General features: G+C 38.9%; 1 protein-coding gene across 1 annotated transcript in view; it reads right to left on the bottom strand.

Annotated features, from left to right (window-relative positions):
- Window positions 1–22,867, bottom strand: part of nedd4a (NEDD4 E3 ubiquitin protein ligase a) — a 37,492-nt gene extending 14,625 nt beyond the window's left edge. Inside the window, exons 1-8 of the mRNA XM_063476170.1 lie at window positions 22,521–22,867; window positions 21,184–21,257; window positions 19,646–19,724; window positions 19,522–19,560; window positions 19,223–19,276; window positions 1,895–1,945; window positions 1,441–1,502; window positions 1,163–1,265 (exon numbers count right to left, since the gene is read on the bottom strand). Coding sequence (XP_063332240.1) covers window positions 1,163–1,265; window positions 1,441–1,502; window positions 1,895–1,945; window positions 19,223–19,276; window positions 19,522–19,560; window positions 19,646–19,724; window positions 21,184–21,257; window positions 22,521–22,565 — 507 coding nt within the window. The 5' untranslated portion in view covers window positions 22,566–22,867. The remainder of the gene's footprint in view (window positions 1–1,162; window positions 1,266–1,440; window positions 1,503–1,894; window positions 1,946–19,222; window positions 19,277–19,521; window positions 19,561–19,645; window positions 19,725–21,183; window positions 21,258–22,520) is intronic.
- Between the last annotated feature and the right edge of the window lie 3,560 nt (window positions 22,868–26,427).

Raw genomic sequence — 26,427 nt, 5'->3', positions numbered from 1 at the left:
GAATTTATATGCAAACAAAGTAAGGGAGTGTGTACATCCATTCATGGCTAAAGATGAGGGTGGAAATCACATTGGTGCACACACACAATACAGTTCACAATGACTGAGATTTAGAGAAAGTATCATGGAGTATCGTGTGTGTATGTGTAAGAGATTTATACACCTGACACTCTGACTTGTGCTTTGATCCGTCAGTAAGGAGATGAACCACAAGCTATTTTGAACCCAACGCTGAAAAGCAGGTGACAAGGCCAAGGTTATAGCTGGGATCTCAATGTGACCCAGCTTGTCAAAACGAGCCATAACAGTTTAATAACCTCGCAGTGTTAAGATTTAAGTTAATCTAAATCTAAAAGCTCATGTTAATTTACAATACTGTTCAAAAGTCTTAAATCACCCCTCATTTCTTCATCTTTTGCTCAGAAAAATGGGAAACTGGTGCACTGATTTATTGAAATGTACAAATATAAAAGAAACAGAGTTTGTACAATTTTAATGAGCCTGAAAGTCAATAATTGTATAACACTGCCCCTTTATTCTTCAACACAGCATGATTCAGGAGCAGTTCTTGAAAGTCATTCAAAGCTCTTCTTTGGATGTTGCCTGTCTTTTGTTCTGTTGTCTGTCAGCATGATCCCACACTGCCTCTATAGTGTTGAGGGTCTGAGCCCTGGGGAGGCCAATTCATGACAGAAAGTGTCATTGTGTGTCTTCTTGTGTAGGCATGCTTTTTTTTTCTTTTTTTTTTTGCATTGACAGTGCGTTTGGGATTGTCATCATGCTGAAACATACTGACGGGCTGCAGTGCTACCCCTCAGCCTCCTAGCAGATACACCTATAGCATAAATTTGAAATTACTAGGCGATTTTCAGATTCAAGGTACAAGATTTTCAGGGTCAAGGTCAGAGGTCACATCTTAGTCATATCATATGTACATTAATAGTAAAAAAAAAAAACAAAAACAAAAAAAAAACCCCACAGATTCTGGTTCACTCCTTACAATTAAAGATGCAAATTAATGCAAACATTTTCGTGTGATGCTCTAAAAGCGAGTGCAAGGACTTAAATTCAGCACCAACTACTAACTGACCTGACACTCATGTTGAACAAGTGGAAGCACTGTTAACACAAAAGCATTCAATAACACTAAGCATAAACTTACATCGTTGTCCTCAGTCTGATCTGCAGTTTCCTCCTCTGAACCTGGGTTTTTTGGCAGGTAGGTCATTTTTAGACGCAGATGACCTTTAACTCTGGACTTGTGACTGTGTGGGAATGGCAAAAAAGTAAATAAATACTTGTTTTGTTTTCTTTGTTTTCAGTGGAAGAAATAAATATCCAAAATGCTAAAAAAATAATAAATGAGTGAGCCAATATATGGGAAATGGAATGTAAAACAGAGAAAGACAAAAGATTAAATAACCATGAAATCATGCCAACCTTCGTGGGTGAAGCAGAAAATCCTTGAATGTGTATGGCCTTTCATTGTTAGGATTTTCTGTCTGAGAAAACAAAATAAGAAAAGGAAATCTTTCATTTCTTCACAGTGCATGAATAAATCTGCTGTTCAGCTCGGGATCATAACACTTTTAAGATACCAATGAGTGAAATGACAGTGACCGTGCACAGTGAGGGCTAATTTGTGGGTGCTGTATTTATAACAAAACAAAAGCAGCAGCATAACATAAACACAACCGACTGTATTTCCAAAACTGTGGACACTTATGTGGAACAGGCAGTAGAATAAGGATGTCCATGTTTATATTTAAATGGTGCCATAGGTGGGACTGAAGCTAAGAGCTCACACAGTGAAAACCAAATTACATTCAGCCTACTGTGATCTTAGATTAGAGACATCAGTATTACAATGAATTTTCTACAGCCAAGCACTCACCGGTATTTGATTTAAGGGGATATCCACCTGTCCCAGGAAGTCATCACGTGTCTGAAAGGGAGAGAGAGAGGGAAACACATGGACATCAGAGCCGTAACAACATCATCTACAAACACAGAGGACAAGCTGTTAATCTGATGTCTTCAAGTCCCTGTTCCAGAAAGCAGGTTTAGCTAAACCTGAGAAAACTCATCTCAGCTTTTCTGCTCCAAATTTCTGACCCACTGGACCCAAATCAGTTGCCTGACAATCAGTTTCTTTTTCTTATTTATACAGTTGATATCAAAGCACATACATACTGCTTTTACAATTAGTCTGTCATCAATTTCACAGGGTTATTATCAGCTCTGAATATACTGTATATGCTACACATTTCAAACTGTGACAGTAACATTTAACTGCATGTAGTAGGTAAAGAGACTGACATCCAGCCCAGCAAGTATCATCTACCCACAAAAAAAAGGGACTGATTTTTTTCCATTGCAAATGACCAAAATCAGTCTTAATTTGTCTAATGCAAGTGTGTCAAGCATAAGGCCCGGGGGCCAGAATTGGCCCGCTAAAGACTCCAATCTGGCGAAGCAATTTGGGCAGCTTTGAAAAATGTGAAGAAGGGCATAAATTTCAGACTTAACTGTGTCTTCATAGGTTTTACAACTTTTCCTATTGATAAAGACCTCCTCCATGATCATTCATACTACACCAAAGATATATAACAGATAAGACATTAAATGACATACATTTTTGGGGGGGTTTTTTGTATCTACTATAGAAATCTATGATTTTTACAGTGAGTTCACAGTAAACACACAAAAAACATAAAACAAAACAAGGACATTCTGACAATTTTAGTTTTGTTTTATAATCACAGGGCACTGTGCAAAGAGCTAACAGAACTTTTACTGTAAGTTTACATATTTATTTCTTGCATTCTTATTTCTTTACACCCAACGCAGCATTTTTTTTACAATGTAGAAAACCTATGCTGTATTGTTGGACTTGTATATTAAAATACCTCTGAGATTAGATTAGTGATTAAACTTTTTTACAATATGAGAAAGAGGAGTTTCACTGATATACGTCGCCCGTGATGTAAAATGAGTTCTGTCTAACGTCATAGATAAACAATGTGATATCTGTGTTATCCATAATTTTAACTTCAGGTGCGACCACCCAAAAAAAACCCCCAAAAAACTGCAATAAATAAATAAATAAATAGTAAAATGTTTTTTTACATGATTCATGAAATTAAATTAGCAGGACTAATTTCCCCCTTAAAACGTCTGTCAAAAGAAATTTTAGTTCATTCTCTAGTTTCTGTACGCCTAAGTTAAGGTTATACAAGCATTAAACATCAAAGGCCAGATTAACAGTTTAACAGCAGAGTAACTTCTCTGTGTTAAACAAACCACAACTAACCACAAGTGCAGACAAAGCATCACCGAAATAACACAAAAAGTGATCAGAGCAAAAGCTTCCTGGATGAGGAATGTTAACATGCCTCGTCTGTAGGAAGGGGATGATTAACTAGCTAAAAACAAGTTTTGGGAGGTAAAACTTCCTTTCTGAGAGAAACCAGACAAAACACATGTCATGTGAAATAACCTAAATGTGGGAATATTCAGTCAAGTCAGACACACAGGTTTAAGGTTTCACTCTACCACATCATTACCACAGTCAATGGCATTACATAGCACACAATTCATTTTTTTGGACTAGTTAAATCTATAAATTTGTTTCAATACACTTTATGACACTACGCTGCATTCTAACTGACGGGCACAAATAGACTTATGAGATGCAATAATTACTTTTTCAGTTTTGAGTTACCTTCCTGCTGCTTCAGTTTTTCCTGGTTTGTTAAAAGAGGAAACTATGGGTGGAGCCATTGAAATACACATGGCCAACAAGTGGACCAAACTATCAGCTGTGACAGTATGGGGGGGATGGGAGTTCTTTGCACTGAGTTAATCGATTGTCCTTGGGGTTTCCCCCTCCTTTTTCCTCTTCTGCCCTCCTTGCATTTAAAAATGGTCTAATCCTTTAATATATCGCATAAGTTCTTGATTTACACAGGTTAGTTTGTTGAGTTAGGGTCTTGATTTGTTAAGCAGTTAACTCCTTTATGGGTTCACTTCTTGCTTAAAATAGTTTGTTTTCATTATTTTGTATTTTTGGTATAATTTTATGTATTTTGGGGTACAAAAAAACCCTCATTTGTGAACCTTTGTAAACATTACACTTACTTGTGCATGTACATCATTTCCTCAGTCCCTTATATGGCATGAATGGGAAGCCGCAAGTGCCTTCCTCTAACACAACCCCCCCCCAAAAAAACCTGGGTGTGGCTTAAGAGTTAGGCAGGACCTTTAGTGTGCCTTGGGCAGAAAAAGTATTTAAAAACAACTGATTTAGCGTACAGAGAACCACTTTAATATCTCTAAAGAAGTATGTGTGTGTTTCTGCAGTGACTTCAAGGTTGTACATCTCTCTCTTTTATCTCAATCATCAGTAAGGACTAGAAATATTTCCTTTCACCCGATTTTTTCACAAGACACTCCCTTTAACAAACCGTCTTTAATTGTAGATTTAACAGAAAACGTTTCCCACTGCACTATTTTCCTACTTCAAACAATGAGAGTCATTTAACTGGCTCCATTTCCGTGTATATTTAGCATGTTGTGCAGGCAGGAATGTGTTTATCAGCCTACGATGAATGGCTGCTCTGTGTTATTCCAACAGAGACTGGGATCAAAATAATGTAGCATTTGCCAGATGAACCGTCTTTGCTTTGAACTCTTCACACATTCACTGCATGCCTTTATTGGAGCTGTTAAGGTCTCGAAAGCAGAAGGCTGAGGCCAAGCACAGTGGGAGTCAGCATGTGTGACCAAAATTAACACCCATGGCAGGTCAAACTGTCTAACAGGGGTACAAAGTGTTTATGTGAACAAATATAGATGGAGGCCTCCTTCATCGTGCCCTTGCACTTCTAATAGAGCAACTGAGAAAAGCATAAATCCAGATTAAAATAAACTCTGAGCAAGTTTTTCCAAAATTACAATGAACTGTCCTAAAAACAGCAGTCTCTGTTTTATGCAAGCGGTATTAAGACAAGCACACTTGTTATCGTTGCTGTTATACTGGCAAGCTTTGCATTTCCAGTAAGAAACCGCCTGCTTTGCACAGTATTTCCTTCATGAGGTCTTCTAAGAATACTAAGGTTAAACGCACTGTCAGTCCTCTGTGTTTATTTACCCTCCACCATATTACGGAAGTCAGAAATAATTGTATTTATTTTGGGTTTGTTTACAATACTGAATGACTGGAGATTTAACATACAGTAAACAGAGCAGCTGTGGCTGTATATAGAACACTGTCTTTATTTTTATTGTTTTTATTGTTTACAGTAGTTTATATTATAGTATAGTTTATATATTGTCTATCTGATACTATGACTTACTCATAAAAGTGGCTCCCTCCACATTTCTCTCCTTTTTGTATTAGAAATCTGCTAAAGAATCCTATTTAATTAGTAAATCATAGTATAAGACATACAGGGCTTACATAAATAACTCATAGAGCTCTTTTTGATGAATAAAAGTAAGAATAAAAGTTATATAAAGAAATGTTTCATTTCTTTTTAACGGAGACATTGCGCTTATAAAACATTGAGAGATGCTCTTAACTTAAATAGATTACTTCCAAACAGACTCTTGGATTGCAATGTTAAAAGCAGAAGTACTAAAAATCACAGTTCTTGGAGTGAAAATCCAGAAGCAAGTCAATCCACACAGACTCTCATATTAAAATCCCCAATTTTAGCTATAGAAACTGTTTACAGCATGGTTGAAAACAAAGACATTGGTACTTATGGATAGTTTCTCCCTTTATTAATTATTTTTTAATGGAGTACTGTATTGAGAGAAATATTAAAGCTTCCTTTCCAATTAGTTGTACTAACAGCTCATTTAAGAAATCTGTGCTCCAATTTTGGTGATTGAAATATTTTTTTTTATTAGTGTAATGCACTCAAGAGAGGAGGAAGAGAGAAGGAAGTCAGGACAAAGACACGGTGTGGTGTTTGTCTGACTTCAAAAATTGAACATATAGTTAAAATGTGGGCACCAAAACCAAACAGAGGGTACGTCCATCTTTTTTTAATATAGGCTATGGCTCCATCCTGCTATATATATTACAGCTTTACTCAGTTGGTGTTATATCATTTAATAAACTGAGAACTTACAGTATATATTGCTGAACACCTGAATCCATCTTTTCTTAGCATCCTGTGCAAGCGGTTATTACTAAAATCTAGCTAAGGATAAATTGGTTTTACCCAGAAACACAATCTAAAAGAATGTCCAGATCATTTTGGTGTTGTGTTTACATCAGCTGATCAAATCCACTGATCTCTCTGTCAAATAAATATTTAACTCAGCCACAAACCGTAGTGCATAAACAATTAAAGCTAATGGTTTGAAGTTGAGTAGGTCACGTCTATATCAGTAGCGAACAGATGATGGAGTGAAATCAGAGCTTCCTGGGTAAGGTGAAGCTAAAGATAACAAAGGGGAAATGCATGCTACGGACACGTGAAAAAAAACTGCCCAAGATAAAATGATAACGACAGATAAATGTCCATTCAGAGCATCCCTGCAGGCTCGTGTGACACTGAATGCAGCTCAAGTTTAGCATATGGCATTAAGCAGTGCTGACCACAGACTGCATGAGGTTGCGGCAAACAGCTACAGACACATGTTGGTAGCCTCAGCAATATCCATCTTGGCTCTGCAACGAAAAGCTGCTTCTGACAGGTGGGCAGCAGCTTGTGAAAAATAAGCTTCTGAGGAGCTAATGTGGCGGTGGTAGCGTGGTGATGATGGACACTGAACTGAAAGCTGACACAGGTGTCAAAACAGCACTTCATTGCCATGACAAAGTTAAGGCAAGTTAAGACACATTATGTCTGACAGCCTAGATGTCATTTGTTATGCTCTTGGGGAATATGCAAACAAATTATTTAACTACAGGATGAAGAATGATGTCAAATATTTCCCAACTACTGGCTGTAACCCAGTCTGTAAACTTTTTAAAGCACAGAAGTTGGGCTTTGTATAAATCATATGGGGTTAAAGGGCACTTTGCTGGGCTATCTCTCTAAATACACATTAGTTATTTTGCATGTTAACTCAGCAGCTCCACAAACCCACTTGTTTGTGTAGTGAGATACCCCTAAAATGTTTAATGCTCTATGAAACTGTAAATGCTTGTTATTTCGCTATATAAAATCATTGTTAACATTCATTTGATTCATGTCTTCACCTTGTTGTGCAACACATTCATACCTGGTTATTCATTAACTATGTTGATGACTCATCTGGTGACTTTGGGAGTGCGGCTAACCAGAGCAAAGGAAGTTTTCAAACACTACACCACTGATATAAACCGATAAACCGACATGTTCAGCCACACACAGCTTTTCTTTGTTTCTGGAGCAGTATTTAAAGGTTTTAGGTGATTGTCCACGTGCAGCTGAGAAAAACAAATTCTAAAAATATAAAAAAAAGGTCCAGAAATAGACAGATGCTAATTTGTCATATTGCAGTATTATTAAGTCTGCAACAGTTATATGTTTGTATTTTTGGAGTACATATGTTGGTTAGCAGTGCTGGTCTGTTTGTACTCAGGTGACCTATTTTTTTGAAGTGGCTATAAAAGGAAGTACAAAGTACAAATTTATACACGTTTGGGCAATAAAATCTGTAGCTGTTTTTAAACATTTCCACTACAGATGTGGGAGGATTATCCACGACCTGTATGGGTTTTATTATTGTCGCATCTTTTTCCTATAGTTACCTAAGATTATGATGCACAAGATCTTAGATAACCATTTGCACGACTCACAGTGTAGGTGGACATGACAATAAAAACAAAAGCGTGTAATACAAAAGACTTTCAAGAAGAACTTATAGTTACTGTGGTTTTGCATTTTAATTAGTTCAGTTTTTGTTTTCACTTTATTTACAAGGTCTTGAATAACTAGGCCCCATCTTATCTTTAAGACCTCATAGTACCATATCACCCCAACAGCTTCGCTCTCAGACCACGGGCTTTCTTGTGGTCCCAAGAGTATTTAAAAGTAGAAGCCTTCAGCTTTCAGGTCTCTCTTCTTTGGAGCCAGGTCCTCACTGGGTGCTTCCCATGAGTGTTTCTTTTTCTCTGACCCTTTTTTCACTAACTGTGTTTACACACCTCTCTGCATTTAATTATTATTTATTATTTATCTCTGGTTTTCTTCCACATTGTGTCTTTTGTCCTCTCTCCCTCCCCTCACCCCCAACTGGTCATGCAGATGGCTGAGCCTGGTTCTACCAGAGGTTTCTTCCTGTTAAAAGGGAGTTTTTCCTTACCACTGTCGCCAAGTGCTTTCTCATAGATGATCGTTTGATTGTTGGGGTTTTCTCTGTATTACTGTAGGGTCTTTACTCCACAATATAATAAGCACCTCGAGGCAACTGTTGCTGTGATTTGGCGCTATATAAATATTGAAGAAATTGGCCAGATATCTGGTTATCTGTCTTGCCTTTGCAGCCCAGTGATGGATTAGCAATCTGTCCGGTGTGCTACAGCTGGGATAAGCTCCAGAACCCCCACAACCCTGGTTAAATGACACTCCAGTCGCACAGGCCTAGAAACCAGTCTATGTCTTCCTGGCAACCACAACCCCGACTATTTGGCGAATGGGTGCTGGAGGTTTCTAGCAGGTTTCTCGGTGAAACTGCACCGCCAAAAACTTCCTTGGTACTCCTTTGGCCACCTGTTTTTTGCACTGAAGACGCTGACTCATCTGCAAACACCCGCCAACTACTCACTGAGGGGTGGGTATAAATGCATGATGCAAACTAGAAATAGAGATCATTCACCTTCAAAATAAAAGTGCATTTTGAAACATGCTGGTTATACAATAAAGCAGAACTTTTACTTTTTCAAAGAAATCCGCTAGCGACCAAGGAAATCAAAATGAGGTTTTCAGTGCAGCAACCTCTTCGACACCAGTAACCATTTGCCAACTAGTCTGGGACTACACATTTTTCAATAGAAGACTAAGTTTACTAGTGGATCACTGAGCAGTCTCTAGACCTGTGTGACTGAGGCCTAAGTTCTTAAGAAACTGGATTGGGGACAATATTGTTTTAGTTTGCCTTCTTCTGACGCGTAGTTGTTATTTATATGTCAGTTAACTAAATGTTTTTTACAGCTAGTTTCAGTTTAGTTTTAACCACATTCACCTTGTGAGACTAAATGTGTATGACACAGTTCAGTTTTTATTGTATGAAAATGTGTAGTTTTAGTCTAGTTTTTTTTGTGTCAGTGTTAGTGGGCTTTTTTTTAAATTATTATATGGAAAACATATGTCAGAGGGAAGAAGTAAGAAAATCAGTGCAGGTATTACAATTAAAACACAGAACCTTTTGACTCACAGCAGAAAGCAGTTGACTCACAGTCTTGTCTACAGACTCATTAAACACATCCATCAAAGCCTTATTGGCAAGTTTTTCCAAATTAACAACTTTCTCAATTTTTTTTCTTTTATTAGCAATTTTTTTTAAGAGTCTAATTTTTTTTTTTTTTTTTTAAAGATAATTTACAAGTTTTTCCATGTTTATTATTTACAGTTAGGCATGAAGCATGTTTTGGGCCTTCTAGAGTGAAAGTATAACTGAGATTTACCTAAGCAAACATAACTATTTTAAAAATAAATGGACTGACTAATTAGTGGAGGAAGCCGTCCTACTTGACATTCTGCTAAATGGAGGGGGGTAGGGGTGGAGACTGACACTTGATATTTCACAAACACTGGCTGGCAGTAGCACCAAGGAAAGCAACACACCACCAGTTTACTGGGAAAGGCTCACACTTTCATTCCGCCTACATTACATTAGCACCACGCACATGCACGTCCACAGATGGCTGGTATGACTGCGCAGCGCTCTAGTATCATGCAGTTAAATTTGAATCAGTGCTACACACCAGTAGACTATCTGGAGTCAGGCAGAATATTTCAGAGGCACTTTATTTATATCAGCAAGGGGCACCACTTTTCCCACTGCTATAATTAGCCTGGGTAAATACTTAGGTCGATTACTCATAGTGCTAACAGAATAATAAAAAAGGAAACTATTCAAAAGATGAGTTCACACACCGACAGACACACAAACAGGTTGAAAGGGAACCTTTCCCTCTTATTCACTGATTTCTGGGAAACTAATAAGCAGATGGATTTACTGTAATGCAACCGAATACCTTTGAATGTTTGTCCACATTGGGCTTGTTAATTGCATGACTTAGCTGTAGCGATCTTCTCAGTTACTGAACCTCACTCTTTCTTGACCCGCAGTAAACTGAGTTTTAAGAATGTGAATGGCAGAGCTGTATATCTGTATATCTATATAGACATAAAATACACAGAACTATTTGAATGTTGAACTTTATGCAAGGGAAAATTAAGCACAAAGTCAATATAAAATATAGTTGTTATTTGCATTACTTTACACAGTCCAGCTGTTATTTTAGTCCCGTGTACATGGCAGTTAAAGTCAGTGCATGTGGAATCTCCTGGAACCAGTTTAACAACATTTCAATGAATCCACTTTGTTCTTTACCTTAACTTGCTTTCCTGGGCCTTGCTGTGTCACGTAAACTAAAAAAAAATGCTTATTTGACAGCTGTTATCCTCTCTATACACTATGAGGTATAAGGCCTGGGACCTTCCATTTAAGAAACTTACCTCGGCACATTGACCTGAGTTTATGGGTGTATTATTCCATTTGTTGCCTGTGTTTATATCAGGAAGAGAGGTAGGCAACTTAGCCGGGCAGCAAGGAGACAAATGAATGTGCACATGTGGAGAGCAGGGGCTGCCGAGTTTGGGATTCGAAACGTGACATGAAATTCCAGTGTTGGCGTAAGGCACCTCGAGGGAAAAGCTCCTCTGTATGGCGTGATGACAGTGTTTTTCCTGGTGGCCTTTCCCTGATGAACAAGCTTTCAGGTTTTTCTCAGAAGGTTTAGTTGAGGAGAACAAACAAGCAGAGGTACTACGATAAAGTTTCTTGTGGCAGTCGCGATCACCCTCTGGGTGCTCTGCTGGGTAATGAGCCTCGGGATATTCCACATTGACTGTAGCTGTTGTTGTGGCTCCTTTTCCTGATATCATTGGTTTCTGGTGGGCAAAGCGCAGCAACAGGCTGCTGGAGTGACGATTTGATCTGTCTAGAGACGATGACACTTCCTTTATTTTGCTCATGTCCTCTGTTTTAGATTTTGGTTCGTCCTGTAAGGGAATATTAAACTGCACCATGTGTTTGGTGTCCCTAAACTCAGCCGAACAGCTTTCTTTTGGGAAGCGATGGCCGCTTACTGCCGTGTTGGTGGACCCTTTGGAAGTCACTTCCTCATCTGCCAGTGAGTATCCATTAACAGAAGTCTGAAGAGATGACTGATTAGAGCCCTTCCCTATAGGGAGCGCAGGAAAAGCCACTGGACTTACTGGGGAAGCAGGTGGGGTGCTGCAAGGGCTCTTTGGGAATATAACTAAGGAGGAGCACCGCCTCAGGGGGACCTTGGACTTGCAGCAGTGTAGACTCCTCTCTTGGGTGGTCTTATGCTTTTCTGGTGCCTCTGGCTCGAAGATGCTGTTACTGCTACAGTAGCCGCCATCGCTGGCCATGCTGCTGCTGCACGAACCCCCGTCAGAACCTGCACACGCTCCTCCTCCTTCACCAGCTCCCGGTTCTCCATCTTCTACGCTGCCATCCACCTCTCCGCTGAGCTTTCCACAGGGCTGGAGTGAGATCTGTAGAATTCTCTTCTTATTACATCCTCCGGTGTTAACCCTGGGTATGAACACTGAAGAGTATTGATTATAAGCATAATCTGGTGACAGAGGAGTCACCTTCAAGTGGACAGAATTGTGCGCCAGACTCTCCGAGGGGCTTTGAGCTGACACACTGACTCCGCTTTCCTCACCATGGCTGCTGAGGCTTTCTGACAGAGGGTCCGTGTTGCTTCTCCTTGACGCAAAATGCAAGCGGAGCCGACGTGCCATTCGTTTAACTCTCTAATCCCTGCAGCGCCAGCGGGAGCTGCATGATCAAACTTGCTGGCTGGGAAAAGGAGAGCAAAGCAACTGCTCCAAACTCTGCTCTGTGATCACAATCATTAGGGACTGCGCATTGCCAAAATAGCTCTGGTGACAACCTACATTCCTCTCCAGGCGGACCACGGCTTTTAGTCAGGGGAGGTCAGTGGTTCTGTGTGGAGGCATGACCCAAACAGATGACCTTTGAAAACAGATTAATCTCACTGCTGAGCCCCCTTTAAAGACAGGGCCTCGGAGCAGAAAGCAACACTGAGAGTTGAAGGAAAAAGCTGACCTGCTTCATAGCCTTAGCTCAGGGCTAGTTAACTGCACCCTCTGACAAATGTTTAACACCTCACATCTGCTGCTGCCACCTCACTCCTGTTTACTCCCTTGGGGAAAAAAACAAACAAAAAAAACCCACAACGCGGCAGTCGTCCACGCTGCATCTTCGACTAAAGCTCTGGTCAACTGTTACATCTGCTTCAGGCCACTCACCCAAGACTTCACTTCCTGCTGCAGCTATGCTTCTTATGTTTCTGCTGCTCTGTGCCCCCACAAATATTTTTACCCACTGCTATTGAATTACAGGAAATCAAAGGGACTGACTTTCAACATAATTCTGCTTCAGAGTGAGGACTGGGTGACAAAGCTCAGCTAGCACACAATAAAAATGCCAAAGAAAATATGCAAAAGAGCACCTAAACAAATAAAAACACTAATAAAAATGCTTTTTGATCCTCAGTGACTGAACAACCTGCTGCAAATCATCTGCTTTACTGCAGAAAATTCAACACGATAAGTGGGAGAAAGATTTGTGGGACCGCGGTGACGCGACACCAGTCACTCGACACTTCATGTAACAGTCAGTACTCGTCTGATTTCCTCTCCACGCCTGTTGACAGTCCGATTTATTAACGGTTGCCTATTGTGAGCCCAGGCTGGCCTATTTCAGGATATTACTCTGCCTCCAAATCGGTTTTAGCATAGTCTTTAATAGTAAGAAGCCAGGCCAGGATAAAGCAATGATTCACCGGTGGACACTTCCTGCTGCGGTGGAAGTCATCACCTAAATTTTTAAGGAGCATGACAAACTGCCAGAAAAAACCTGTGATTGGCCATTAATCACTCATCCAGGCAAAAGCAGCTTTAACTGACGTTGACGGTATCTAGGCCATAAGACAAGGGTGGTGACGCACACCGCACATTCATGTTAAGTCACAGAGTATGGTGTAATACGGCAATAATGCAAAGCTGCCTGGAAATAGGCACAAGAATTTGGCATGAAAGCGAACATCATGCTTTGTATTGAAGGATAAGTTATATATTTATTTAATAAAGTCTTCAGCAGACGTGTCTGAGGTGAGGTCATCAATAAATTGGGTCAGTGGGGTGTGGCTAGAGTAGTGGCTGGGCATCTATTAAGGTGCAGCCCTAAAGAGTCACGAGTTGATAAAATCTATTTGTTCATCTTTTGATGTTTTACGACCAAACAAATCAGCGGAAGATATGGCTGAACTGATAACGTCGTCCTAGAGGAACAAGGGGCACTGACTGACATCTGACTGGGGTGTCTAAGAGTTGGTGTGTGTAAATGCATTCTATACAACTCATCACACATGAAGTAATCAAACTTTTAGAGAGCTGAGTAGCATTTCTCAGATCTCTGTCCAAGAAAATATTGACAGGCATTTTTAATCCATCCATGCATGCATTCTCTTCTGCTTATCCTTATCAGGGTCACAGGGGGGCTGGAGCCTATCCCAGCTACCCATTTTTTATGGTTAGAGAACTATTATAAAGGTGATCGAACATCTGCTGCCAGTGTCCAAAAGCCAAACAGCCAAACATGACCTCTTTAAAATCTCTCAGTGAGACATGCTTTTACAGGAGACTCTTTCCGGAGTAGTGTAAAGAGCTTGGAAAGAAAGCAACTGGACTTCTTTAAGTTTATTGAAGACTTATTTGGCACCTTTCTAAATTTTAATTTCAAGGACTCACGCATGGATTCATATAGCACTTTATTATATGCCTTTAAGCACTTTCTAACTATCACACACTGTCTTTCTCTAATGGATTCTTCTGAGGAACTTTGGGGATCAAACCACTGACCTTCAGATGTGCTTAAAGGCAGATGACCCGAATGACTGAGCAACATGTCCTGATTTGTTCACTTATACCATTTCTGATTTACTAGAATTTTTCTACTGATAAACTTACTGCAAACCAAGATATCAACAGCTACATGTTTGAAGCTAGCTTCCTGCTAATGTAATAGTGTAAGTAACTGCTACAGGTTCATTTTCCACACATGGAAGTTCACTGCAGGTTCCATTTAGGATTAGGCTTAATCCATATATGAAAAAGCCACTGATGTAGTTTATCTTCACAGAAGAGATATATTTAGTGTACTACATAACAAATATTAGTGATATATTAATACCTCCAGGTCCAGTCTCAGTCTGAGCATGTTTTTCTACCTGCCTGATTGGTTTGGATAAGTTTGGTTGCCTCTCAGCGTTTAGCTTTTTTTCATAGTCTTTGTAAATGTTGTTTTGCTGTAGGCTACAAAGCAGCTACCATTGTATCACTTTCTTTTACCATTTAAATCGTGTCAATTAATTCAAGTGCAGGTAACCATAGCAACGTCTGCATTCATGCTGTCTCTGGAAGTGGGGAAGGGCCTGCTGCAAAGACACACTCATGTATTTTAAGCGAGAACTGTACAGCAGCATCTGATTTACTTTTTTATGGTTTTTGTGGGTGTGTCTAGCTGCCTGTGAGATAACTTGGAACTAGATATGACCACACTGCTGTTAGATTAGATTATGGTAGATTAGACTGGGGGGTCTGCTGGCATAGCCTGGAGAAGTGATTTACTAAAGAGTTTAACCCTGTGGAGTCTCACCTCTTGCTATCAGAATATGTAATTTTACTTTTTTTAATTGTTCTCAAGAGTCTGGGTAATCAAGGAGCAAAGGAAATATCATTTTAACTAAAATGCATCGAACACTAACTATATATATATATATACTATCTGAAAATCTGGCCCAAAAAAATAAAGTGTCCAAATGTATGCATCCATCAAAGTTTCACATTTTGTTAAAGTAAAAACTACTATTGGTGGTGCTAGAGGACATGTCAGAGTCCAAAGGAACAAAGATTTATGCTGTGGGAATAATAAATGTTTATTTATTAAACTCTCAAGAGGCTATAATTGAAAGTCTTAGCCAGAAGAATCTTATCATGCCAAGATGTGAAAGCTCACACTGTGGAAACACCATGTGGAAACAATAATCATCCAATCAACACATCTCGTAGGAGACGACCAACAAAGCACGTTTCCTGCTGAGCTCTCGGTGCGCCAGAGCTGCAGACACACACACACACACACACACACACACACACACACACACACACACACACACACACACACACTTTCACAGCTCTGACACACCCTCCAAAATACTCCAACGTGTACCTGGAGCATGACAAGGCAGAGCTGAGTGACTCACCCCCATCTTTATTTTATCATGTGACTGGAAACCTGTGACGTAGTGACAGGTTCTAGAAACATTCAGCCATTTAGCTGCAAATGAAAGCTCGTGTGTTGACGGTTTTTTAATGACCTAACGACTGACTGTACCTGAAAAGTCTGAGCAAAACCCGCTGAAACATGTTGAATGTTGTGGTAACAAATTTATGATGTAGAAACTCCACGATTACAAAAAGCATCACAAGACTATTAACAGTGACATGATTCAGATTTCACAAGAGTTAGAAATGTGAATGTAATTATCATAAACTGATGGGACTGCTGGATGGCCGCCCAATGCTTGGCTTTTTATTGACTTGTAATTCCAAGAATCCACTTTGCCGCTTCCTGGTATTGTTGGGGACCAAACTTTACCAGTGATAAAAGTCTATGAAGCTGTATACAGCTCCAGTGGGAAAGGGGCAGGTGATTCACTGATTCTACAAACTGCAAGACATGTATCGCAGTTATAAGAAATGTAGCTTAGGGCACTAAGCTACTTCTTTTGTTTACTTTCCATTATAAAAAAAAGTTAGTTATGAATGAAATATTAAATATGGAGCAGCAAAACAATCAAGAAAACAATCCAAAGCTTCCAATAAAAAAATCTGTATGAGCTTTGGAAAACCTGTTTTCCCCGAAGTGATTGCTGGAAATTGCTGGCAGCCAGTAGATGAAATTGGTCCCAAAGAGGTACATACGGTGCTGCACATAGGAACTCCTTGCAGTTGCTTTGCTTACTAGCAGATTGCCACAATTGCCACATGTAGTTTGCATGGACTTGCAAAAAATTGCCAACTGCTCGCAGAGCGGTAGTAAAACTGTGAAAAGTGAGACGCAAACTAAAAAATGGAGACTGTTTGACTTCAAAGTAAAAGCTGGTCGCTCGTCAACCAGTCTCTAGGACTAAGCACTAGTAGATGTTTTTATCATTATCATTTTCTAGCCTGCTTTGTGGACACAAGTGTAGTTGGTGCTTTTTTTAGTGGAGGATCAATGCAAATTGAACAAGAGCAGCTCAAGACAAATATCTACACCAAGTCTCTGAATCCAGATTAGTCTCTGATACAATCTTGAGAACATCAACAATGTCTTCTGATATTTATTATTTCAACTTATAGACATATGATTGCTGTTTCTTGAAATAATGAAAACTCTTCAATCCAGATCTACAAGGAGAGCGACTCCAAAAGTTAATCAATTCCTGCCTCTGGTAACACTTTTATAAATATGTTCATACTTTTTAAAATAATCGTAAAACCAAACCGTAAAATCAAAGCTTACCGTGGCAGATGCATAAAAGGAAACACAGGAGTTTTATTCAACGTGAAGCTAATTTGTAATACGCATGCACATCTCTCTGGTGCATGAATATAAGAGTGATAAAGAGAGTTTTCAGTTCATTTTCTGCTTCTGTGAGTTGAGGTGATATTTAGTACAGTCACATAAGGACTTCTGAGCATCCATGTTGGTTCACTGCTTGACCGTGTTGACTTTGCATACAGTTACAGACTGTTAGCTGCAAAACTCAGACAAAAGTGGTCGTGTCACTAGAGTCCGCCTGTTCGTGCGTACCTGCTTTGTATCAGCCCAGGATGAAACTGGGTCAGCAGCTTATCATATCTCCTCCTACATTTAGGCTACATCCTAAAACCCTTAACATCACTTTGCGCCAATTGTGTAATCAATAAGGAAACACTAGACACGGGCATCGATATTCTCTTCAGTCTCCTATTCAAACTATTCAGCTGCATCCTCTCCATGCCCTTAAGATTTGCCCCTATTTACAGTCATGAATAATAAGGTATCCCAGTTTCCAACAGTACTTCAAGTGTCATGGCAAAATAAGGGCCTCTGTGTATTTGACAGGCAGACAAAGCACAGTTAACCTTGTAATGACTGGGGCATACCCTCCTCCATACAAATATGAAACATACTGTACCATTTTACGACATGCAATGGCTTCTTTGCACAGCAATAAATTTTCTTAGTCAATAAATGGGCAAAACTGAGTTGTGCAGTGTGAAAGCTGATCATTTTTTATATTCAATTTATTTAAGACGACCTTATAAAAAAACCCTGCAAAAGTATTGCTTACTTTAATCAAGTTTGTTACTCTTGTGTTCTTAGAATAAATTACAAATATTTTCCTTATTATAAGATATAATTTAAAAAAAAAAAGTCTACTGAGCTAGTAGATCTGTCAATAATGAGGGTACCATGGACATTTGACAATCACACAATCCATAACTGTAACTGGCATTTCTTTCATGTAGCAAAAATTAATTTCAGTGGAAAATAAGGCTTTATAAGTTGCAATTTAAGACCATAAACATGATCTAAAAGTGACCTTAGGCTCCAGCAACTAGCAATTTAAGCCTATTTTACTTCTGCTGGTCAGACAGGAAATGTATATGTGCCATCTTGGGATTTGTAAATGTGTTGAACCATTACTCGAAGTTATCATTTTCTGCAGACTGGAGCCTGGTCCAAGTGTGCAGAGCATGAAATAAGTAAAGTAAATGCTCATTATAGGCTCAGATCATGGTTGGACTCAGAGCTAGTGGACAATGCCAAATGACAAAAACGCACTGAAGCAGATAAACTGGGAATATTACTGTTATGTTAGCAATTAATGTGATAAAATGCAGAATATATTTCCAGTTTCATTCATTGTCTGTTGTTACACTTCAAATCTCATATCTGCTGACTCTCATTCACATATAACATAAGAATGTAGTATATAATGCCACCATCTCATCTACAACCTCATTTGACTTGACCAAACACACACATATACAGATTACAGTAGGAGGTCTGTATTTGTTAGGCAAATCTGGGGAATTAAAAAAAAAATTAACTAATTAATAATGTGTTAGAGACCCAGTTTACTCTTAAATGTTACCCTGATCGGTCTGTCCCATTCTAACAGGAATTATTGGGGCGTCTGTTTAGCCTACTCCACAGCTCCACATTACACTTTAGCTCCACAGTATTTGACCAGCTTTACATTTAGGCAATCCAACCACAACTAAAGAGCATAATCCCAGTACCTTTAGTAATTAAACCCCCTCCAGATATCACATTTCACGTGGATTTTACATTGTGTGTGAAAATACTAGTGATAAAGATCTGCTGCTACCCTGCTCACTTATTTTCACTTATTCACATTTGCACAGACACACACACACACACATGGAAACCCATGCCCAAAAGCTCCTGGCAGACAATTTTTGTGCTGATGTTAATGCCAGGTTTTACACAGTCAGCGACCGCACTCTATAACTTTACGTGGTATGACACTTTGGTGGTTGACTTGCTGTAGTACCTAAAGTTTGCAGTAGCATTGCTTATAACGTATAGCTTGGTTGTGAATATCTAGGAGGGAGGACACTTCACCAACTGACTTGTTGCAATGGTGGCATCTAATTACAGTTTCACAAATTCAGCGAGCGCTTCGGAACAACCCATTCCTTCACAAATGTTTGTAAAGGCAGACTGCACGGCTAGGTGCTTGATTTTATACACCTGTGGTAATGTGACTAAAAGCACCTGAATTCAAAGAATAAGATTTATAAGATTTATCGCCCAATGCAGTTTAGTGTAGATCATATACAGAAACAAACATAAATAATTAAAACTAACTCACCAGCCGGTTCTCATCAAACACCTCAAACAGTAGACGATGCTTCTTGGGATCAACCTGAAACACGACAGACACTTTAAAGTCAAAGCTGCTTAATCGACCAGTACAATAACCAAGATGCCAGAGTAATTAAAGTGTCACATGTTATGGGTACATTTGAGTTAAATCTGATTTCTGAATCAGGTTTTTCTAAGTAAGCGTGTATTTGACTGATATTGCATCAGAGTATATTCATTTTATGAAAAAAATAAAACATTACATGCATTTTAAAATGTGCTTAATGTGAATCACGTTTCACTTACTCTGAAAAAAAATTCTTCATTCCACTTGGGGTCCAGTGTCTTCGGGTCAAATGAAAAGAGAAAAGAATAAAATAAATCAACGAGATATGAGCACGACTTCAAAAGTAGGTGTTCACGTATTTACCTTTTTGATGGTTTTGGTCTGAAGGCTTGCGATTTCTCCAGTGACAGGATCGTAGAGGGACAGTCTGGTATAGGGATCACTGCAAAGGAAAAACAGAGACTCACTAAGTCATTGGTCTATACAGATTCAAACAGTTATGATCTGCTTCCTGCCCTCAGCGGTTTATTCAAAACACTTAATATCAGCCTCTACCTTCAGAACGTAAGAAACATTAACGAAATTGTTCCAGCTTGACATGCTCATAATTGCAGTTTCTATTTTATAATGATTCTAGGAACTGTGCATAGAAACCACATCCATCAAAGAAACTGTATTATTCATTGCTCTGTCTTAACGAAGCATTAGTAATGCATTAAATGACGAGCGCTCCACTAGAGTGGTACTAATAGAGCAATTTTGGCCATTACGCGAACAATTAAACACGAAATGGACATAAAGACAGAAGAGTCCCAAAACGACCAATAAAATCCACAGAAACTCTCAATTATGCGTCTTTGCTTTGTATGGCATGCTATGTGGAAGTTAGGGGAATTATTTTCAACTTTAAAAAACAAAAGCTAAAAGTGGGGGAAAGGTATGAGTGAAAAATGTTGTAGACACACTGGTTTGTGCTTCTTTGGAGGGAGTCCCAGAGTTACAACAGTACAACAAATCCCCAGAAAAACCCTGAATGAGGGGTGGAAATAAGAAGGGTAGCCAGCTGTATCTAAATATTTGAGGAATGTTAACCATCAGAAAACAGAGTTTAACTAAAGCTTTTCTGCAAATGACACAGAACAAAGTCCTTCTGTTTTTTGGAACAAATGGAGGATTTAATATGAATCAGTGATTCACAAATTCCAGTAAGCTCTGATTGTAATGTAAAGAGGAAACAGACAGGAACAAGGTGCCCCCTGTGCTCTGGAAGTTGATGACTTAAGATTTTTTTCAAATCTGCTGTGAACATTTTTAATAATCATCAATTTATTTACATAAATGATCACAAAGAAATTTATTGGTTGTCAAGTAGCACATGTGAAGATGTGTTGCTTTTCTCTTTAGATGTCCTGCAATGCTGCACATTAAATATGTTTGTATTTTGAATCTGATAAGCTGAAGCTGATAAAACTAAATGAGAAATGCCAAAGAATCACACTGAGGTTTGGGGAAATTTCTTTAGAAGAAAAAAAACATTAGTCATATATTTCTAAAACACTGGATTAGTCTAATCAATCAAACTGGAGAACAACCTGTAACTCTTCTGATTTTAAAGGTTCAGGCTTCTAATTCTGCTACAAGTGTGTGTGATTTTTTTAAGTTTACGACTGTTGATAATCCTATTTCTAATTTCATAAAGGAAGAGCTCTGAAAATCATGTAGTATGTGGTTAGATTGCAAAACACATTAGTGACAATGCCCTGATCCCTGAGTCTCAGACTTCCAACACTTCCTGTGTTGGCTGGATTAAGAATGCCCACTTAAGGCACAGGTGAAATTATATTTAAAGTTGTTGTTTGAGCAAACTGGCATGAAAAACAGACCATGTTCCTTCAGCTTACCTGGCTCCAAGAATATCCTTTTTGGCCAGTCCAATTCCAGCAATGACTTTCACCTTCAGGATTCTGTTATCCTCCTGAATCAACAAAATAAAATAAAACAAGTCTATTTACAGTACAGTACAGTACAGTAAGATACAAATAGGGACAAAGACTGCATACAGCCTATAGCTTTGACTTTTGCTGCACATATGTACACACACAGGCAATATTACTCAGTAATCATAGTTTTCTGACTTTTTATTTATTTTAAACTTGTGTCTTGTTTGCACACTGTGGTTCGACACTCATGTGCGTGTCATGACATGGCAGAACTGACTTTGACTTCAGTCCAGTCCAGGGTTATCCTAAACTGGATAAGCAGAAGAAAACGGATGGATGGATGGATGGATGGATGGATGGATCCATGAGGCGACTTAGGTATATTTGTTTATTAAGACTGAGCTATCTGTGTCACTGAGTCAAGAGTTTGGATTGTAACACTGGATCTAAACTTCTTAAATCTTCCACCTGTCCAGTTTACAATAACTCTAAAACTAATAGACACTAAACTGACACTCACCTTTTCATACAACACAAGCTAAACAGAAAACCCACAAAAAGCACTCTTATTATAGCTTCATAATATAGTAATAATCTGCGCATGGGCAGTCTAGTGTATACCGATGACTTGTATGACAACAGGTGTCCAATAAGTGATAAAAGACAATAATAAGAGTGTAGCAGCGCTGATGCAGTGTGGCTTCAGCCTAATCGTTACCACATGCATGCATGCACACAGCTCGCCGTGCAAACATGCATGCAGTGGTCTCAGGGTGATGTAACATCCTCACAACACTTGGCTCTTGTGCCGCATTTTTACCGTAAAATCAGTGAATCATCGGGAGATTTCGCAACCTGTCACACTGACCCCAGCTCCTTAGTCTGTATTCCCTGTTTTGCTTTGTTGTCCTTCTCTGAATCTTTTCACAGACATCTGCTGCTTCGGTAGAGCTCAGTTTTGTTTGTTTGTTTGTTTGTTTTGTTTATCTTGAGCAAACACAAAGGGGGTTGACAGCCCAGGAGACGGCGGGTTTCCTGCCCGAGAAAAACAAAAGCTCTATTATTTTCAAGGCTCCTCTAACACTGGCTGGCAGTAGTTGGGAGATTTTCAGACTACATCGATTGTCTATTAATAGGTAACACATTTATCTGGCGGAGACGAAACTCCGAAGCGGACAGACGCGGTAAGTTAGGGAGAGTTAGCTCGCTAACTCGACGCTCCGGTTAGTTTCTAGGTTAGCTGCCGTTGGTTAGCTGGCTAACGACAGCGGCCTCGTTTATAAACCCCCCAAGTTTACCTCATCTGTCTGAAGTCCTGAGATCTGTGAAGAAACTGAAGCCATAGTAGTATCCTCGCCCTTCTTCCTCCCACACAGCGACAAGAAGAGGAAGAAGAAGAAGGAGGTGGCGGTGCGACAGTCGGTGCTCCGCAAAGGTGTGCTTTTCCACTCTGCTGTAAGTGAGGTACTCCCTCCGTGTGTTTACCCTGCTGGATGGCGTGAAACTAACCTACTGATAAAGCTGTGACACCGTCGTCACTCTGTATCCATCCTCCTCCTCCTCCTCCGCCTTCTATTCCTCCTCCTCCTCATGCTTCCTCTTCCTCTCTGGGTCCCCCTGTCACAGCCTGAGGAAACCCAGAGGGAGCTTCCTAGAGATCGATGTAATGTCACAGTGCGTGCGTTATCTAAAAGAAACCATGCATGTTTATTACAATGTAAATGAGACAGGCATTAAACAGGTTGGTCGCATTGATAGAGAGTAAAAAGCACATATTTGAGTGAGAGACGTGTAATGAAACAAAGTTAATATATTAAATTAACCCGATTTTTTAAAATTTTAGTTTCGTTTTGAGTTTAGTTTTTTCCCCAAGGGTTTCCACTTCCCCATTTCAGTTTGAAAAGTTTAACTTTAGTTTCGTTTTAAAGACCTACTTTCTCTGACAGTACTATCTGTACACTCTTAGGCAAGCTTTGTTGTAACTTCTTTAAGTAGTCTTCAGGAAGCACCTTGAGCTACTGTTGTGATTTGGCGCAATTTAAATTAAATTAAACTGAATGGACTAGTTCCCCAGACTTCTTAAAGGACATCTAAAGCCTTTCTTTGGATGTTGGCTGCCTTTATTTTCCACTCTCTATTGATATGATTCCACACTTTGTTTGAGTTTTTATGTCTGTTTCTGCTTCTGTAAAGCACTTTGTGATTTTATCTTGAAAGGTGCTATATAAATAAAATTTTACTTACTTACTTACTTTACACACTGCTTCGGTAATCCTAAGGTTCAGGCTCTGCAGGCCTGATATTATGTCAAATATCTTTTCAAACTGTGAATTGTGTCAAATGTTTCCAGATGCTATTGCGTAGTGAATCAAACTCTGATGGTACTTTTCTGTGTTAATAATCCCATCAATTATGAGCAGATCTCTAATATCACTGGCTGAAATACAGCCCCAAACCATGGTAGAGAGTCTGCAGTGTTTCCGAGCTAAAGAGCTGGGATGCCCAACAAGGCCCAGGGGCCAGAATTGGCCCACCAAAGACTCCCACATGGCCCACTGGATGGCTTTGAAAAACGTGAATGTGGGCATAAATTTTAGACTTTTAACTGTATTTTCAAAGATTTTATGACTTTTCTACCTCACTCATGACCATTCATACTACACCAAAGTAAAATGACAGAGTGATTGTATTTTTTTCACTATCTACTATATATATTTATGATTTTTACAGTGTCTTCACCATTAAAATAAAGAGGACCGTCTGTGTAATGAACTTTTTCTGTAAACTTGCATATTTATTTCTCACAATTTAAACCCAAAGCAGCATTTCTCTATCATACAAAAAGACTGAGATGTATTGGTGTAATTGCACTTCTTTTGATTGTGATTAAACTTCTTTACACTGACAGAAAGATGAGTTTCAATGGTCAGTGCTGTAGATAGTCACTGCTGTACCTCTATCCTGACCTCCTCCATACACATTAACAACAGTTTGAACCAAAAACTTTGCATTTATCACTCTGTAAGAAGTGTTGCCACAAGGACAGGGCTTTTACATAATGTCCACCTGCTGTGAGATAACATTTTAAGCCTGACACTTCTTGTTTTGGCCTACATGTGTCCAGTTTTCTCAATTTTTTAAGGACAAAATGCACACCATGCCAAGATATGAAGTTTTCAGCTAATAGATCTTTGGGAATCACCTTGTTGGTAAAAACAAACAAACAATTTTTTATCTGTCAAAGTGTGTGATCTTTCTTTGATTCAACTACAGAAATGGAAACAAATGATGTGTTTTGTGATAAGGTGCTTGTAACAAAGTGCCTAAAGATAGAATTTTAAATTGATTCTTTGCTAAATTGTCTGTTATGTCTAGACACAACACTTTTTTTTAATGTCAGAATGATTCGTAGGTTACTGTTAAGTGGCTTAACAAACAATAACGGCAACAACAAGCATTCCTCTGCAAATTATCAGGTACAAGGACCGCACCGGAAGTGAGTGAAAAAGCAGCCAATTTCCAAAGAAAAGCTCCAAAAGCCTGAAAAACCATTGCTCATTCCAAGAAAGTTGATTGGAAGCAAAATATAAAGAAATGTGGCGCAAGACCGTTTCACAGTATTGTACTGTAGTTCTAGATTTTAGTTTAGGTGTAGTTACCTATAACACTTATACAACACCAATAAAACTCCAATACAAATACAAATGCACGTGGACGCAATTATAAAAGCATAAACTGTAAGACCAGTGACACTGCTTCAGATTATAACATCACAATAAAGGAAATTTACAGATGAAGAGGTGGAAGGAGTAATCTGTTAGACAACCATGGAAAAATACTACAAGAATGGTGACTCAGTGTCACATGGCATGTTGAGCTGCTCTGCATTTTTATCCGATTCTTCCCAAATTATTTTGACAATGTCTCACATGTTTATAGGGCTGTTAAACTAATTTTAGTGCAGGAGTTATATGCCGTCAAATCTGATCAATTGTAAAATACATAATAAAAAAAACCCCACCTTTTCACTTCTTCATTTTTAGTGAAAGTACATTCTGAAAACATTCACATTTAATGAGTCAAATTTATCCAAAATGATGAAAAACCTGAGATGTTTTAAGAAAAAGCTATTTCTTTTTGGGCTTTTTAGTCTTTATTGAAACAAGAAACTTACAGTAAATGGCTTCAGGGTTGACTCTAACGCAGGTTTCTGCAATATTCTTATCGCATTTGGTCACCCGCTCAACCTAGTGGGCTATACCGACGCCCAGGAAAAGCTTTATAACTACATGTCTCAGTTTTTCCACATTCATGTGAACATTTATAGATCCAGAAAGCCACAAAAAACATCACATGTAGAATTTTTATAACTAAGCAATTAATTACTTGCTGTTGTTGTTGTTTTGTTTTTGTTGTTATTTTTAGAAGTAATTAACGATTTCACTTCATGTTTGAGATGAAGTCTAAACATGCTTAAAAGTCAAAACATCCACTACAGTGATACTAATACACAATTAAATATAAAATAAATATAAATTTAAAAAAGCTTAAAAATGTTGTAGACTTGCCTTTATTTAATTTGAATGAGGAGAGAAAATAAAAATGTAGGCAGATGTAAATGTTTTAGGAATGTAAACCATCTATAACACAAAGTTTAACTAAAGTTCCTTCTTTTTTCAACACAGAAAAAAGTCCTTCTGTGTTTTTTGGAGACTGGAGGATGTGGCACAATCTTCCAGCACTGAATGTCCCCAAGGTCAAACCATGCAAAAAACTCAAGGGCTATATCTCAGGCTCTACAGGCCTCACTTAGCGTGTTAAATAAATGGAACAATGTGACAAAAGTGGAGATGTTTGGGCATAATTCACAGTATCACGTTTGGTGAAAACTAAACACAGCATATCAGCACAAATGCCAACACACTGGTGAAGGGCAATGATTTGGGCTTGTTTCACAGTCACAGAGCCTGGGCAGTTTGGAGTCACTGAACTCCCCTGTATGCCAAAGTATTTTAAAGTTAAATGTGAGGCCGTCTGTCCGACAGCTAAACCTTTGTCCACATTGTGTCATGCAACAGGACAATGATTCCAAGCACAGCAGCAAATCTGCATCAGAATGGCTGAAAAACAAAAGAACTAAGGTCTTGCAATGGCCCAGTTAAAGCTTCAACCTGATTGAAATGCTGTGGCGGGACCTTAAGAAAG

This window comes from Pelmatolapia mariae, linkage group LG1, assembly GCF_036321145.2.
Source record: "Pelmatolapia mariae isolate MD_Pm_ZW linkage group LG1, Pm_UMD_F_2, whole genome shotgun sequence".
NCBI lineage: Eukaryota > Metazoa > Chordata > Actinopteri > Cichliformes > Cichlidae > Pelmatolapia > Pelmatolapia mariae.
Note: the sequence above shows the minus strand (reverse complement) of the source record. Positions and strands in the feature narration are given on the sequence as shown.